The sequence below is a fragment of the Cricetulus griseus genome (assembly GCF_003668045.3).
Source record: "Cricetulus griseus strain 17A/GY chromosome 1 unlocalized genomic scaffold, alternate assembly CriGri-PICRH-1.0 chr1_0, whole genome shotgun sequence".
NCBI classification, from domain to species: Eukaryota; Metazoa; Chordata; class Mammalia; order Rodentia; family Cricetidae; genus Cricetulus; species Cricetulus griseus.
The window spans coordinates 191,187,021-191,205,358 of record NW_023276806.1 but is presented as its reverse complement, the minus strand read 5'-3'; the positions used below and the strand labels follow the sequence as shown (position 1 = coordinate 191,205,358).

The following is an 18,338-nucleotide window of genomic DNA, read 5'->3' as shown; positions in this document are numbered from 1 at the left end:
CTGAGGAAGATGATGCTTGCTGAATCAGACAGTAACTGAGAGAAGTGAGATAGACTCCCCACAGCTCTTCTCAGAAGGCTCAGTGAAGGGCCCACCAGGAAAACAACCCTTGCTCTCCGCCACCTGCAGAAACTCGAAACCCTCACACCCAATGGGAAGACCCTCCATGGGTTAAAGATTTCCATTTGATAAATCCAGAATTTGGAAGGTACTCTCAGAAATGCTCTACTGCCCTCCGTCCTCAGCACCATTTCCCCCATTTCAACTGGTGCTCCCTTCTGTCCTTCCAGTCAGGTCCATAGCCAGCCAGTTAATACTGGGCTTGATGAAGCTTTAGTTCTATTAAGTCCTTTCTTTCCAGTGGTACCCATGTCTGTTTTCTTGAGTATTGATATTCCTTACCCTATCTTACTGCATCTGACTATTGGTCCCCACCAGTGAGAGACAACTCAGAACCAATATCTATAGTATTCACAATAGCACTTTCTTATCTCTTCTAACCAATAACCTCTAAACATCATAGTGTAGAAACTGCTCTAAAATAGTGACCAGAATAGAAACAATGTCCAATAAGTACTGTTCAGTGACACAAATTAATAATTATCTGTGTATTCAAGGATATGAGAGAAACATAAACACTGACAGATAATTCATAGGCCAACTCGATTACAACTTCAGAAACAAAGCTCCCTCATAATCAACGAACCACCACCTCAGCATTCCAGGATCATGGTCATTGATGTGACACCCTACAACAGCATTGGAGCTGAAGGGGCTGATGCACCCTTCCTGGATAACTCTGCTGATGACTCTGAGCATGCTGGAAGCATTTTACAAGGCAAACTTCAAGAAGAGATTTGTGATGGCTCAAAAGTTTCTAGATGTTTCTGTGTTGATCTTCTGCATTTCCGATTTTAGATAAAGTTGAGCCTAGAGAGGTACCTAACCCAAGAGCACATGTATCCGAACACCTAGCTTCACTGTTTTTCTTCATCGTTCCTATTTTCTCTGGTCCATATATCATCACCAGAATTTGCCGTGGCACTTGCACTTCTGCCTCCCTTTTCCAACCGCATTTTTGGGCATGAGGTATAACGAATCTACCCATCAGGAACCCAGGACTGAAGAGACCCATCCCATGAAGTCCTGTAGGTGCTGGTAACTTACACGCGTCCCGGAGTTTCTCTTTGTCATAGTGGAGTCCTTCATAGTCTTGTAAACTGATTTTGTTCACTCGGATCCTCAGACGATCTGGGACAGACTGGGGACTGCAAGACAAGAACCGAGTGGTCAGGTATAGTGAGAGAGAGGCAGAGAGAGAGAGAGAGTGAGTGAGAGGGGGGGAGAGCACAGAACTATGAGTCACGGTCCTGGAGGGACTAGGGGCAATTGCATCTCCTGTGGGTTACAAGAAAAGATTTATGTACAGATCAGAAATACATCCTGTTTACTGGAACACAAAACTTATCTCAAGAGTCCCTCTCTAGAAACCTTAGTGGTGTACCCAAAATTTATGAAAGAACATGGGACTAGGAACAAAAAGCTTTGGGAGAAACATCCCTATGTAATATTGGCTATTAATTTGTCAAAAATTTAAATATCATACATTTTGTTGTGTCTAATCAATTAGAAACAAGTAATGAGAAATGAAAAACGTGTTGGAGCTACAGAATATTAGTAAGTATGTTCATAATAGTCAAAACTAGTTAATGATGATCTAACCTCAAAAGAATTTTTAAATGCATTTAAAAATACAAACTAGGCATCTAGAGTACACAGGACCAAGGCTGAGATTTCTCATCCACTGAGGAGACTCTGAAAGCACCACTCAATTAAGGCATGCTGTAATTGGTACTGCCTGTAAGATGCCTTCAAATGAAGCTCATAAGTCATGCTTAAAGAACTCATTCGAGCTGGCCCAGAACATGTATTCATTAATTAAACAGGAAGCACAAAATTCTCTGAAGCATCTTGTTCACCCTCCTAGATTCCTTAATTTTTTAAAGTCACATCTTCAAGTGGTTTCGTCCTAGGCCTAAGTTGAGTGGGAAAAAAAAAAAAACCTTAATATTTATCACCTCCACTGTGGATCAATGTATTCCTTTTGGTCCATGAGAATCCTTCAATTTCATTGGTTGAAAGAAATTTCTCAAACACAAGATTGTGTGTTTTGTTTTGTTTTTAAATAGTAAAAGCTAACAGACATTGCTAATAAGAGAAAGGAAGAGATTTAAATATTTCAAATGTAAGTATACAAGCATACAAATTCTAAAAAGAATAATGGGTAGACATTTATGAGGTTCACTGCTTTATACAAAATCACACAGATGGTGAATCCTGAGCAAGACCTGGACCAAGATGGGTTGGCTGTCTGACCCATCACTCAAAGTATGACTGTAGAGTGTCGAATCTACTGGCATTGTGCTGGCCATGGTAGAAGCACAGGAGAATAAGTCTGACATGAGTATATTAATGATGATAATATGAGCAGAGATCTAGTTTGAGGGAAGAGCTACAAGTCAGTAGACCAGACCTTAAGTATCACATGCCTACAAGCATCACTTTACCAATAGAAAAATCTGCAGTTTCAAAATATAAAGTGATTTTTAAGGTCATATAGCTCTATAGGGCAGAGGGAGAGGCAGAGATGTGATCCCCACACTCATCCTTCCGATCTCCCTCCTACGTGATATACCTCTGAGGAGCTGAGGCCACGAAGCTATGGATAAATACCAAGAGTCCATGCATAAGATAGAAAATCTATAACATGGTTTACCCTGGTCAGCTGATCTCTACCTGGTGCCAAGAGTGTTTTATTCATCAGTAAACAATTTACAAGAGGTTTGTTGAATGAACTATGATACATCCTAGCAAGAAAACATGAGGCAGATATTATAAATGGATGCAAAGATTTACGCTGATTTAAAGGGAAGTCTGTCTACCACATACCTTAAAGTATAATTTTAAAAGAAATAAAAAACTCATGTGGTGTGTGAGGGGGTCTAAATTACTGCATGTAAATTGTGGGACTTAGAAGTTTGTGTATGTAAAAGAAATGTCTGCATAAAAATTCAGTAAGTGGTTTCAAGTGGCTGTCTCTAAATTTGGAGATTGAGGTTAATTTGCATTGAATATCATTATTCTTAGAGAAATAATATAGCTATTTTAAAAGCATATCAGTCTGTAAATAAGTGATAACTCCACACAAGAGGAAAAGTAGTGACCATGGCAAAGAATGCTGGGTTCTAGATGTAAGTAGAAAGAATTAAATGATTAGCAGCAACCACACTTGTTTCATATCAAGGGCTTATCCCCACATTAAGGGGTATCATCGTTTAATTCCTACGATCACCTAAGTAATCTTCATGGATTGTAATGGGCAGTTCCCCACCCCACCCCCCGAAAACTTAGCAGATCAGAAAGAAGGCTACAGTTACTCACGGTCTGTGATGTCAGGCGAAAGAGTACAGGGTAGAGTGAGTTCTGTGTAAACAACCTCTTGAGATAACAGTGGGTCAAATGCCACTTAGCTCTAGCTGTCTTTGGTGGCTAAAGGCAACAAGAACGATTTGCTTAGAGAAGCAGCTGCCAAATGTAGACAGAATTCAGAAAACTGCTGGCCAGTCCTTCCTTCCACTTCCATGTGGAACGCCTATCTCAACACACTTTCGCCTCTCGACTTCTCACAACTGCCCTCTAGTCACACCCAACACAATGCTGTCTCTGGAAACACTGGACTCCAAACTTCCACGAAGCCCACTGTGATCATACAATAGGACCTAGCATTTGAATAGAATTTTTCAGATAACAAGTGAATGGGCATATTATTTCATTTCTTCTCCAGGACACTCAGCTAAGAAAAAAGAGAAAATATTGTGTCACTAATCAGCTGCATTGAAATCTCTTTCCTTCCCCCCTCCTCTCTTTTTAGCACCCATTTCTTACAGCTATGTACAACATATGCCAATAGGAGCATTCTTAAAGCAAGCTATCCCATGTTTTGCTTCCTATTAAATGCTGACTTAGAACCTTTAAAAAATGTTGATTGAATTGAAGCCCATTAATAAATTTTAAGGCATGAGGGCATTCGCTAAATAATGGAAAACCTCTTTCAATCAGTCTCGACCCTTGTATAAGCAGTAGGTAAAGCAGTAGGAGGCAATACAGTCAATCACTGAGAGACACTGGGCTCCACAGCAGACTGACTGGATCTGAAGCAAAATTCTCCCACTTCCTGGCTAATCTGTGATTCCTCAAAATAAGATGATGACAACAGGATCAACCTCATTGACACACTATGAGTACAAAATGGATCCATGCATGCGATGTACCTTGGAAAAGTGCCTGGCACATTGTAGGTGTCAAATAGGTATGAGCTAGTATCTTTATGATAGTTATTCTGATCATTTCTCTCCTAAACAAGATTCTGCCTAACACTAGCTTCTGCTACTGCCAGACACAGGAAGAAAGAAATTTGGAACTAATACAAGAACCTCCTCAGACATTTCTAATGAGGTTCTTGGGGGACAGTGTCTCTCTTGGCTGGTGTCATGACATTCTACATTAATGGATCCTCTCCCACTTGGCTTTTCACAAAGCCAGCTGAAGGCAAGGAACTGGACAGCCAAAACAAGGGGACAAAAAGTGTCCTGAAATTAAGTGAAAGCCAAGCAATTCAATTTTATCTCTATGTCACATTGTATTAGTGTCCCATTACTGGCTGACTGAATGTGGAGGACAACAGAGCTGTTCCCTGGAGTCTGGGGAATAGCCCTGCCATTAGTTTTCTAAAATTAAACATTTTGCTAAGGAAGTTAGTAGAGCATAGAAGAGACTCCTAAGTTGAAGGTAAGGAAATCTGCCTCCATGCTAACATCTACAACAAACAAGTCATACTGAGGCATTGTATCAAGAGTTCTAAACCTGACTTCCTGGAGACACTCGAGTTTCCTATAAGAGATCCAGAAATCTCTGAACTGCCCTTTCTGTTGTGGTGGGACTGCAACCTGTCAACTTCTCACTAATTTCTTCAGCAACCTTATACAGACTGGTTCTGGACTTAACTCTCAAATGTCCCCCAGTAGTGCTTCCTCAAAAGTCACAGTATAATCACCTCTCCTTAGTTCACACAGTGGTTTTCAACAATCTCTAGACAGCAGTTTCTCTTAGCCACATAGCACACAGTTGTTGCCTTGGAAGTTTGGAAGGGAGGGGACCTCCATCCATTGCAGTGACGGCCTGAGTATTCAGTGCCATTCAACTTGAAACTGGTTCTCACTACTCTCTATTCCTTCATAGATGCTGCTGGCAATCTCCCCATCTGTCTCTGTCTCCCCACCCACCCCGTGTAAGTGTGAGTGTGAGTGTGTGTGTGTGTGTGTGTGTGTGTGTGTGTGTGTGTGTGTGTGTGTGTGTGTCCTATGGATGAAACTGAACTCGGGGTTTCATGCATGCTAGGCAAGTGTACCCCCACTGAGCTACCTCCCCAGTCCTTTCGGATCTATCTGACATGAGAACTGAAGCCACTTTGGCACTCTGATTATCAGACAGCACACCTTAGCATGATGGAAGTCTGTTGACTAGGAATACAATCAGAGGCAGTGAATGTTTGCAAGAAATGGTACTCAAAGATGCTAATAGCATAAATCTTAACCCATGTTGCAGACAGAACCCTTAAAGTTATAACTATTCTACCTGCTATACCTTGTGACTCTCCTGTGTTAATGAGCATCTCTCAGATGGCTCATTGCAAGATGCACCCTCTGAAAAACTCATTATACAGGTGCATTGATTTTTTACGAAAAATCACAAAGCAGGTTAGTTTTCTTTACCAAGACAGAAAACCATCACAGCCCTGTCTTTTTCCACCTTTGGGCTTGGTTCAATAATAAAAATGAAATTCCTTAAATTCTTTCAAGCCATGAAAATACAAGGTTCTACTTGAGCATAATCTAGTTACAATAAAGTGTGTTTTTACCTACTCTTTTGTTTGTTTGTTTGTTTTGTCTTGTCTTTGAGACAGGGTTTCTCTGTATAGTCCTTGATGTCTTGGGACTCACTCTGTAGACCATGATGGCCTTGAACTGAGACCTGCCTGTCTCTGCTTCCTTAGTACTGGGATTAAAGGTATGCACCACCATGCTTGGCTGTCTAACTAAACTTTAATAGAAGTCTTTCAACTAGTCCTTATGCTATGAAGGCTCTGTAATTAAAATATTAATTTTCTGTGTGACATCCTAGCAGGAATCAGTCATTTCTTCCTTGCAATTCCAGCACCTATAGTGCCACCTTGCCCACATTTCCAGTAAATATTTATGAGTTTCCCTGGACTGCCCATGATCCTGAGGCTTCAGCACACATTAGCACCAGAGCTTTGAATTGTGGCAAATCCCAGACAGAAGTCTGACATGGCTGTCCATGTCTGTGCTCTGTCTGACCTCGACTTCAGGAGGTAAACCAAGCAGGGTCAATGCTCTCCCCACCTATCCCTGCATCTCTAGTGGGATCCACATAGATGAAAAGAGAATTGAGAAGGAGAAGTCCTTGTCTGAAGGCAAACAATCCACCTCAGCATGCATGGTGTTCAGTTAAACTATAGTGAGCCTGGAACATGGACCACTAATCCATCACATCAGTTGCCAAGCTGGGCTTCATTTAAACACAATTATAATCAATGGGTTCCTTCAGGAATTCTCTAGAAATTGCAGAGAATTTCCTTTGGATATTTTTGAACTGACAGTGAAAATAACCTAAATACAGATACATCCAAGAAGTCTTCTACAATAAAACCAAAGTGAACCAAGTTTTCTGAGCAAAGCTTTCAAATGGAATTCTGACACCTGCCAAATTCATACAGAAACTCATCTTCCATTATCTTCTGCCCAGAGAAGTGAAAGATGCCTCCGGAATCTAAAATTGTGCAGAAGTTTTGAATCTCATTAAGAGTAATCTAAAAATTACAGTAGTGGTGGGTTGCCATGTGATCCCACTACTGAACACGTTACTGAAGAAACTGCAGAACCTTTCATAGCTTTTTCCTTCTTCCATACATGGCTACGCTGGATAGTTCTATGTCAACGCTATAGTCATCCGAGACAAGGGAACCGCAAAAGAAAATGCCTCCATTAAAATTGGGCTGTAAACCTACAGAGCATTTTCTTAATTAGTGATTGATGTTGGAGGGACCAGATCATTGTGGGTGGGACCACCTCTGGGATGTTGGTCCTGGGTTCCATAAGAAAACAGGCTGAGCAAGCCATAGGAAGCAAGCCAGTAAACAGCACCCCTCCATGGCCTCTGCCACCAGCTCCTGCCTCCAGGTTCCTACCTTGTTTGAGTCCCCATCCTGACTTCCTTCAATAATGAACAGCAATATGAAAGTATAAGCCAAATAAACCCTTTCCTGCCCAGCTCTCTTCTGGGTCATGGTATTTCATCACAACAATAGTAACCCTGACTAAGACATGGGGATATATATGCTGGTGTGTGTCCAAGGTGCATCACAGAGGCCAGAAGAGGACATAAGATTCCCTGCTCTACAACACTCTATTGCACTTAGATATTTGGAACTCAGCTGACAGCCAGCAAGCTCCAGTGATCTCAAGCCTCTGCCCCTCACTGCACTAGCATTACAGATACATATGCACCTGCACCTGAGTTTTTATATGAGTGCTGGGGATTTGAACTTGCATCGTGTTGCACACAACTGATCTTGACTGCTGAGCCATCTCCTCTGCCTCAGGCTGTTCATTCTATTTGAAGGACAGTTCTCAGTCTCTACAAATCCTGTTTGTGAGAGGACTAGAGTACTATGCCAATACACAGATTGCTTGATGCAGCGATACCTCCAGATCTTCCTGTAAGACCGTGGAGGCATAAGAGTTGAGAGGCAGCTTAGATCTTACCTGATTCACCATTCCATATACTATGTTTTTCTATGATGGAATCGTCAAATGGTGACTCAATATGGGCACACTCCTCACCCAGGAATAAGATTCCATATGGAAGTGGCCCAGTTTATGTTTAGATCATTCTAAGCTGCTGCAAATTTTCTCCAAAGAGTCCAAATCTCCCTCTCCATCATTTCTATTTATTGTCCATATTCTAGTAGATGATAAATTTAAGTCACTGAGAGAATCAGTCACAGATTTAATGCCAAACAAATGCAAGCATATCAGAGATTTTTTACTATTGTTTACAAATATTCAAATACTATTATGAAATAAATGTAATTTGTATATTTCCTAGAGACCTTCAAGTGTGTGCTGTAATTCCATACTTCTCCAGAAATCTGTAGTAACTTTCTGTCTTTTGAAACTGTGATAAATGAACATATTATAGAATGAAATATCTATGTGGTAACTGTGTTTTACCGAGTGTTGTGTTCATGTCATGTAAGGAGGCAAAGGGGAGGGGCAGCAATGGCTTTATTCCCTGACACCGTAAAGCAGATGACAGGTCTCATTATTTCTGTCCTAAGGATGTGAAGGGCCAACAACCTTGATAGGTACATCAAAGGCTTCTGATCAGCTGCTTCTCCCTGCAGCTCTGACTGTCATCATTGCTACTATTCAGTCAGTCAACTCTGGTAGCTTTGTGTGTATCCACCCAACATCTGAACCATACCCCATCCCCAAATCTACACCACACCAAACCACCATGCCTGCACCACACCAAACTACCATGCCTGCACCACACCAAACCACCATGCCTGCACCACACCAAACCACCATGCCTGCACCACACCAAACCACAATGTCTGCACCACACCAAACCACAATGTCTGCACCACACCAAACCACAATGTCTTCACCACACCAAACCACCATGCCTGCACCACACCAAACCACCATGCCTGCACCACACCAAACCACAATGTCTGCACCACACCAAACCCCACATCTGCACCACACCAAACCACATCTGCACCACACCAAACCCATGTCTGTACCATACCAAACCACATCTGTTCCACACTCAAACCACATTAAACCACCACAAACCACACCAAACCAGAATCACATTTAGTTTTGAGGCTATAGAACAGCTGAGTACCAATGAGAGCATGCTCTCCACAAGTCCATGGCTGTCATCCTCACTTCCTGTTCACCTCCATTTATGCAGACTGAGCCCGTCCTCAGTTCTCACCATAACTCATATTCAGGCAGCATTCCACACCCATGAGCTCTCCCACAAGAACTTCGGTTTCTTTCTTTTAAACCTCTGCTGGAAGCTGTCTTCTGACTTCCCACCTACGCTTCTGATAAGTCCCCTTTCTCCATTGTGCCTCTCCTTCTCTTCTAAACATTTTCCTAGTGCCCATGCTCCTCTGGTCCTTCCACTAAACCTTCCACAGACCAGAACAGCACCATCACCCCGAACCCAGAGGAGCTCCCTGCGGCTAAAATCACCATCCCACTGCTCATTGTTTGAAATGAAAACATGGCCAGGACAAGATGATTTTGCTGCCTCCCACCTGTTAAATCATGAGCACGTTGGGGTCAGGATACCACCTACAGCTGTGCTTCTATTTCTCACAATGTATGAAAAGCTTTTAACCATGTCAATAACTATCAAATAAGTGGAGAAGAATATGCGTGATTAGATACTATCTCCAAATTTAATTCTCATGGTGGGGTGGTGGTGGAGTCTCTTGGCCCTGCTAGCTGTTATGCTTGTAATTAAAGATGACAACCTTCAAGAAAGAATGTCTCTAAGTCCCTGCCTCACATGGATATCTAATGTTCCATGTTCGAAGAGCATGAACACTGAGGAAATGTCATGATGGGAGGCAAACACACTAGAAATGAGGACAGATGGAATTTTGACATAGAAAAAATAAGCATTTTTTTGTAATAAAGTTCTGCAGATTTGAATAGCTGGAATGAAGTGCAGTTGAAAACAATACAATATATACTTGTATGCTCAAGGTACATTACACAATGAAAATGTCCTTATGTGACCCAATTCGATACACACAATGAATATAAACCAATGAAAATTAAAATTAAAGCTTTGTAATAATCACAATAAAAAAAACATAATAACAGTGGGAACTGATGCAAGGGAAGAATTAAGTCCCTGTGTGTTTAACTTATCAGGCCAAAGTCATTTCCACCTTAAGAAACAAATCCATGAAACAGACAGTTCCTGGTTACTAAAAGGACGTCTTAGGATTCTAGGCTAAAGTGCTGGTTTGAGGTACTTTTAGGACTACAGCCTGCAATAGCAGGGAGTTCTGACTGGCGGGAGAACCATGGGAACAAGGAGTTCTTAGGATGGAGCCAGTAAGACATAACGGGACTCACAAGCCATCAGGATGACTGTAGCTCTCCTGTATTCAGGAAGACAGACATTTTCTGTGTCAGGATTCAATGTCTGTTCAGCAAACAAAGAGCTTACACTTTTTTGCTGTCTAGAAAGTGTCAAATAGGTTTGCAATCCCAGACAGTTTTATTATCCTGTTAAATCATATTCACAGCTGACAAATTGAGTTCCCTTTGTTGGAGAGGAGTATAGGGGAAGTGCTATGATGTGCACAGTTTTAAAAATGTCATTTCACAGAAGAAAATGTGTGGCCTTTCACATGTGACAGGAAGAGTGCTGGGATTAGGGTTACAAATACAGACATGTATGCCCCCATTCCAACTTCTCAAAGTCCTTGGGTGTACTGAATAGTGTTATTTCAATGACTGAACCAAGAAAATCGTGCAAAATAAATTGGTATGTTTATATTGCAGCACTGATTTCATACACAAACCAACAGGGTGAAAATAAGAATTAAGGTTCATTTGTTTGTTTGTTTATGACTATAATGGTCCATCAAAACAATAAAAGCAATTGTCAAGAAACATGAAGCAATATCAGAGAAAAACTCAATGTGACTATTGCAATGTATCATTCCTCCAGAGCACGTAGTGCGGCCATGATAAGAGTGGTTAAAGGTCAGTTAAGGGCATTGGCTTTGGAAGGGATCACAGGACTGCAGGGTTCTCTAGCCCTTCATGTTTGGTGAAGTGACCTCTCATTCATGCTCACTGCCATCTGCATGAAGTAATGCAGTCCAGGCGAGCCTCGCTGAAGTCCAGGTCATGGTGTTTCAACAGTTAGCCTCTGAAGCTGTGAGAAAAAAATCTTTTCTCTAATTTCTCCTGCCCTGAAACTTTTGCCATGATAAGAGTGACTCACAGAGCTATCCTCTTGGCCCTTTGGGTCAGGAAGGCTTGGAATGTGTGCACTTCAAAGCATGCTCCTATCAAAATGAGACAGTGAAAATCATCCATTACACTCACTTTCCTCAGAAACAGACTTCATCGGATAACCAACCATCCCTGCTTTATTCCAGAAGAAAATAATAAGAGGTCAGCATTGGCCAGATGTGATGAGTAATCTTCACTGTCTGTTTCACCGGCTTCAGAATCACCTGAGAGACAGACAGACAGCCACTGGGTGGGTCTGTGAATGTGAATCTAGAAGGCAAGATCTATCCTGACGTGGATGGCAACAGCTCATGGGCCAGGGCCAAATCTCAAAATAAATAAGAGATACCATAATAGAGGGAGACATAATAGGTTTAAAGAGAAATCAGGCACTAGGGAAATGTCTGGAGATCTACAAAGATGACACCAACTAACGATCTAAGCAACAGAGGAGAGGCTACCTTAAATGCCCTCCCCTGATAATGAGATTGATGACTGACTTATATGCCACCTGATAGCCTTCACCCAGCAGCTGGTGGAACTAGAAGCAGACACCCACAACTTATCACTGAACTGAACTGGAATCCAGTTACATAGAAGGAGGAGTGACAAGCAAAGGGGTCCAGACCAGGCTGGTGAAACCTACAGAAACAGCTGACCTGAACAAGGGAGAGCTCTTGACCGCCAGACTGATAGCTGGGAAACTAGAATGGAACTGATCCAGACCCCATGAACGTGGGTGTCAGTGAGGAGACTTCGGAAATCTATGGGGCCCCTTGTAGTAGATCAGTACTTACCCCTAGCATAGGAATGGAATTTGGGAGCCCATCCCACATAGAGGGATACCCCCAGAGCCTAGACACACAGGATGAGCCTAGGCCCTATCCCAAAGGATATGACAGATTCGGAAGACCCCCTTTGGAAGGCTCATCCTCCCTGGGGAGCAGAAAGGGTATGGGATAGGTAGGGTGTTAGTTGCGGGTGGGCAGGGGAGGAGGAGAAGGAGAGGGAACTGGGATTGACATGCAAAACAATCCTGTTTCTAATTCAAATTAAAAAATTCAAAAAAAAAGTGGAAAAGGAGGAATCCAGATGATCACTGGCTCTCTTCTTTTTGTTTTCAGTCTGCCCAGATGTGAGCAAACGGCCTGATACTCCTCTAGCTACAACTTGACAGGGATTCTAGGTGCTTTGCCTTCCTCACTATGCTAGGCTGTGTCCTCATCTCTGAGCCAGAGTAAACCTTCCCTCTCTTCAGTGGCTTTTTGTCAGGCACTTGACTAAAGCAATGAGAAAAGTAACTAATAAAACTGACAAAATTAATTTAAAATTGCATGAGAAACATTTTCTTTTTTTTCTTTTTTTTCCAACTTTTTTTTTTATTTGAATTAGAAACAGGATTGTTTTACATGACAATCCCAGTTCCCTTCTCCCTTCTGTACTCCCCTATGTCCCCTACAACTAAAACCCTACCTATCACATATCCTTTCTGCTCCCCAGGGAGGGTGAGGCCTTCCATAGGGCGTCATCAGAGTCTACCCTATCCTTTGGATAGGGCCTAGGCCCACCCCAGTATGTCTTAGCTCAGGGAGTATTCCTCTATATGGAATGGGCTCCCAAAGTCCACACCTATGCTAGGGATAAGCAATGAACTACTACAGGAGGTCCCGTAGATTTCTGAGGTTTCCTCACAGAAACCCATGTTTCTGGAGTCTGGATCAGTCCCATGCTGGTAACCCAGCTATCAGTCTGGGGAGCAAGAGTTCCCTGATATTCAAGTCAGCTGTTTCTGTGGGGAGAAACATTTTCTTAAATGGCTTAACAGTACCCACAAATATTTTATGTATGCTTAGAATTTATTTATTTATTTATTTATTTATTTATTTATTATTGGGTGTGCCACAGCATGTGTGTGTGTGGAAGTTAGAGGACAAGTTTGCACAATGAGTTCTCTCTTTCTACCTTCTATGGGTTCCAGGAAGTGAACTCAGGTCATCAGGCATATGTAGCAGGGAGTGCTTGTAGCCACTGGGCCGTCTCACTGACCCTCAAAGTATTTTATAAACATATTTATAAACTTTAAAAGTAATCTATCAAAGAAACTTCTAGAAATTTACTTTATTTTGCTAGTTGGAAAGCATGCTTTCTCGTCTTTGTTTTGACTTATTTCTTTGCTTCCTGTATACAATTGCATGCCAAAGTCTTGAATGCTCAGTGAAGATGAATCAACCAGTATTTTTTTCCTTCTTTCGCCTTTTAAAATATGCACTCTTTTCATTTTAGGCAAGTGTTTCAGGGTGTTATGACAGACCAGGAAGGCTCAACTGAATTAGTGTACTTAAACAGAGACTCTCTTAGGAGTGAAATGTGCCTGGTGGCTCATCACCACATCAGTAACATAACCCAACAAAAACAGGCTCTGGAACCACTCAAAACAAACTGCTGTTGACATGTTCTTGTTATCTGTGTCAGAAGACATCAGCTACTATTTCAGTGTGGGGCAAAGGGTGGAACGAGGCTCTTTTGTTCTTGAACACAGTAAATACAGTTGTAACATCCCAAAGAGTGCTTTCCTGGGTGGAGAATCCATTTATAAATAAATCTGTTGTTCATGGAGATGATCAGAATGAATCTTTCCCTTCCCATTTACAGTCTGAAGCCATTTCGTGGTTGTTTTACTTCAATAATGTCTTAGAAGTTCAAATTTGAACTAAATTTAGAGCATCGCTTTATTTGTATAAAAAATGAATCTGGAGACAGGCCAACGACCTCACTCTGAACCCATGTAATGAATTCTGAAAATATGCTTATATAAAAGGGCAATTTCCTTCATCCCCCTCTATGCCCTTTAATAAAAATTATTTTCAAGAATTAAATAATGAGTGCAACTGTACACACAAAGCTTGGTCTTCAACCTGCTAGTGACACACAGAGGAAAATAACTAAAATCCAAGTCCAATGTATTTAGTATGATGTTGCTACAAACTGTCATGTTCCACCCCTACTGATGCATAAAACTATCCCAAGTGTCTCAGAATATGACTTGGAATTTGTAGAGAATAGGTACTATATCAGAAAATTAAGTAAACATGGCAGAATCAAGCACATTTGACCATTTTCTTTAAGGAAGAAGGAATCTTGGTATACATGTGCAGAAGACCTCATGAAAGCATGTGAAGAGGACAGTCATCTCCAAGTCTAGGAGACGGGGTTCAGAAGCCAGCCTCGGCCTCACCTCGACTTGGTGGTCCAGCCTCCCAAACAATGAGAAACACAGTTCTGTGGTTTCTACTGCTCGGTCTGTGGTGCTTTAAGGAAGCCCAAGAAAATTCATACAGGTGTCAACTCAAAGGCATTGAGGGCCTACTTACTTGGTTCAAACCCACAGTCAGAGAACAAATATATATATTTACACACACACACACACACACACACACACACACACACACACACACACACGTCACTATATATAGTGACAAAATGAAAAACTTCACTCTCCCAAGTTTCAAGAAAGCCCCCAAATACCTTCTAACTCCACAAATCCTTGTTGTGGCTCTTCAGCCCCAAATTTCCACTTCTGCCAGAGATAAGCCATGCAAAAAAAAAAAAAAAAAGCTGAAACCCTAACTTTGCGTTCACGGAACTTTCATTGTTTTAAGGCCAGAGATTTATGTTTGTTTTCCCTACTTTACGGCACAGGGGAATCAAATCCAGACTCCCTCACTGAGCTGCATCTCCCAGTCCTAAATTACTTTAAATGTTAACGATTATTTTTGTTAGGGCCAGCAAGAAGGCTCAGTGAGGGTAAGGGCACTTGCTTACAAGCCTGGCCGCCTGGGCTCAGTTGCTGGAACCCATATTTCAAAAGTAGAAAATTAATTCCCACAATGCCCTCTGATTGCCAAACACGTGTGATTATACATGTGCGCAATAAACCTCAAAATAAACAACACAAAAAAAAACATTTTTGCCAAAACATACACATAAATTGTTCTCACTCCTTTTCTGCTAGCCGATAAATATACTTAAGAGTGTGTATGATTCAGAAATATTTCCAAGGACTATTTCTCTCTCTCTCTCTCTCTCTCTCTCTCTCTCTCTCTCTCTTATGTCAAAGATGACTTTGACAATGGTCTCTTATGCCCTGTACACTTAGGCCAGCTAAACCAGCCCCAAATATTCACCTTACTCTTGTAGTGAACTCTATTAATAAAAAGTGCTGAGTCTAAAGATTGTTCATCCACCTATGTAGATATGAATAATTCACCTATAAACATAAATTTTAAAAACAATGTGATATAATTTTTAACATCCAGGGAATTCTTAATGCATTAATGCATTGGGTCTTTACATAAGTGTACTGGATCCTGAGCCCGGTACTGACCTGGAAAGCGTAGAACCAGCCCTCACTGCAAGTAGAAGTATGGCCCTTCCTGATAAGCCTGATGCTACCCTCACTGCAGGAGGAAGTATGACCATTCCTGCTAAGCCTATGCTGACTGGGCATGGTCACTAGCCCTTCTAAGAGTTTTCAAATTCTTCAGTTATGCTAGAATTTAACTGGGTATCTTTCTAAGCCTTTTCTTATAACAACTCTTGAAACTTCAACTTTAAAGAACCAAATATCTAAAATGTCTAAAACTGAATCCTTAGTAGCTCACATCCACTTTCTTCCTTTTAAAAGCTTATGTGGTACAATTTGATTAAAATACATTGGAAATGACCAGAGTTGGTATTGATGGTAGAATTCAATGGCTAAAGCACTCTCCTCAAAGCAGATAGGCCTGTGTTTTAACCCTATCGTTGTGGATTTCCAGTGTGTTAGAAAGCAAGCTTCCTGCCATTTCTTTTCCATCTCCTCATCTATGAAAGAAGCACGGCAGTAATTAATAACTCAATGCAGTCACTATGGTGCTAAGCTGGTCATGTAAGTACATGTCACCTCTCTGGCCAACTGTAAAGCCCACGTGGGTTCTTGCAGACATCACAGTAAGGCCTTAACTATATTTCCCAAGGCAATGCAGAGCCTAGCCTCCTGCTCAGTACCCAGAACCAAAAATGTCCCATGACCGATTTTGTTGATATCTCCTTTGGGGGCAAACTTTAATGGGATTTAGAGTTATGCCTTAACTTCAGGGCTGATGGGAATCCCAAGGATCAAATGTATCTTAAAAATTGTCCTAAAAACAAAATACAAAAGGATAATGAATCCACAGTCCATGTCATATAGACAAAGGCAGACATATCCAGATGTGTCAATCAGAAGCATGCAGCTGTGGGGGCGGAGGAGTACCAGCTTAGCAGAGACATGCTACAGCCAGAGACCTGTGCTCTGCCCTTGTTTCCCCTGTCCTTCTGTCCTGACACCTCCCTGGGTGGAACCAAGCTGAGACAGAGGGAAGGAGCTCAAGGGAAACTCGAATGACATAAAAACCCAAGAAGACTGTTATTTGAGTCACAGCTTGGACATTGGTTTGGAAGCAGACCAAGAGAAAGCCAGATTTCTCCTTACTTGCTTTTCCCTCGTAATTTTCCATTTAGCATGTCTGTCAGATGAGCCACCAAATGACAGGGAAGAGAGTCAGAGGAAAAGAAAAGGAATCAAGAAACTGACTGGGGACAGTGGAGTGAAGTGACCATCAGATAACAGAAAATGTGAGTGTCTGGGAGAGACAGGAAGGAAAGGCTGGGAATGGGCAAAGCTTAGCAGATTCTTCGGGTCAAAGGCTTAGAGAGCAAATGGCTTTGCTTTCCGGGGAGTGGGAAACTAAGCCCGTCTAACTGTCTGACCCTGGGATCTAGTTTATTTCAGTTCTATAAACAGCCATTTCTCACCTGATCTTTCTAAACAGAAGCCACTTGGCTCCTTTTACTTCTGTTGAGGTAATGTAGGCTCACTAAAATTACAAGGAAAAGTATTAATATTCCTACTCTTGAGAGGTAATTCTATAAGGATGTAATAAATGCAGCAATTGGGAGCCAACAACCTGAACATAGTCAGGCTACCTAGATCTTTTAGCATCCTCAAAACTGGTGTTTGGAGCCAGAAAACATGATGCAAGTTTTAGAACCCATGAATCTGATTCTGAGTATTTTCTGTCTCCGACCCTTCTAGAAGCTCTGCTGGTATGTGAGTGTCATGCACCCTGAGGCTCTCATCAAGGTTTGTGCAATTTCTATCAAGAGCTTGAGCTACTTCTACTTCAAACTACTTCTGAGGGCCCACCCTTCTACTCTAAAGCCAAGCCTCGCAGTTTACAAAGCCATGCACATAGGTATCTTTCAACAGTATTCCTGACACCACCCTTGGTGAAGTAACATAATTTATCAAAAGAAAAAAAAGAAAGAAAAAGTGTTCTGCAGAATGTCTATTCTCCAATTCCAAGTCTTACTTTCCAATTAGAGGGTCAGGATTACATACATAAATAGGACAGGCAGATGTGGTGTAATATACCACACAAGGTTAAGGAAATGTGGGGAAAGCTTTGATGTGCCTGGCTGAAGAAGACAACTGCAGGATTTTCTAATGAGTTGCAGAGACCAGTGTACCTCCCCTACCAGAGGCATGCAGACATTAAACCACAGACGGGGTGCTCTGTTTGTTTCAGTGATGAAGATGGCAGGTTCTCGGTTATTTGTCTGCAGCTTTTCAACTATGGAACTCTTTAAATCTAACCCAAAACAGAACCTTAAAAAATGGCATAGTGACAATGTTCCCCCTTCTCTCTGTCAAAGTCTTCACTTTTGTGATGAAAATCAATTTACTTTGACCCTTTTCCAAGAAGCCTTCATTTTTCAAAATCAGCTTTGCAAAGCTGAGTCATATTCAGCCTGTGGTCAGATATGACAAGTTATCCTGTCCCTCGGGGTCTGTGTCTAACCCTACGTTCCCTAAGGCAATAAGCAAACCCACACAAGTTCTCATCAGGCAGACCCTGTTTGTATCTAGGTACTCAGTGGTGTAGGGCAGTGTAGTACATATAGAGTGTCTGTGGTAGCTAGGGTGCCCTGGCATCTGCATAGATGCTTTGTTCCTGTGGGCGGGGGCGTGGCTGAGTAGCTGAAGTGGGTAATAAGGAGGGGCATGGGACGATGTGCACTGGAGACACTCCAGATGTGCAATGGTAGCCCAGGCGATCT

At 41.8% G+C, this 18,338-nt stretch overlaps 1 protein-coding gene across 4 annotated transcripts in view; it reads right to left on the bottom strand.

Annotated features, from left to right (window-relative positions):
• The window catches only part of Dgki (diacylglycerol kinase iota), a 434,118-nt gene that overhangs the window by 115,065 nt on the left and 300,715 nt on the right, over positions 1-18,338 (bottom strand). For 2 of the 4 annotated variants that reach the window (XM_035451050.1, XM_035451052.1), the window contains one exon: positions 1,168-1,268. In XM_035451050.1, coding sequence (XP_035306941.1) covers positions 1,168-1,268 — 101 coding nt within the window. Of the gene's footprint in view, positions 1-1,163; positions 1,269-18,338 lie in introns of all 4 variants that reach the window. The other 2 variants (XM_035451051.1, XM_035451053.1) reach the window with 1 other exon arrangement.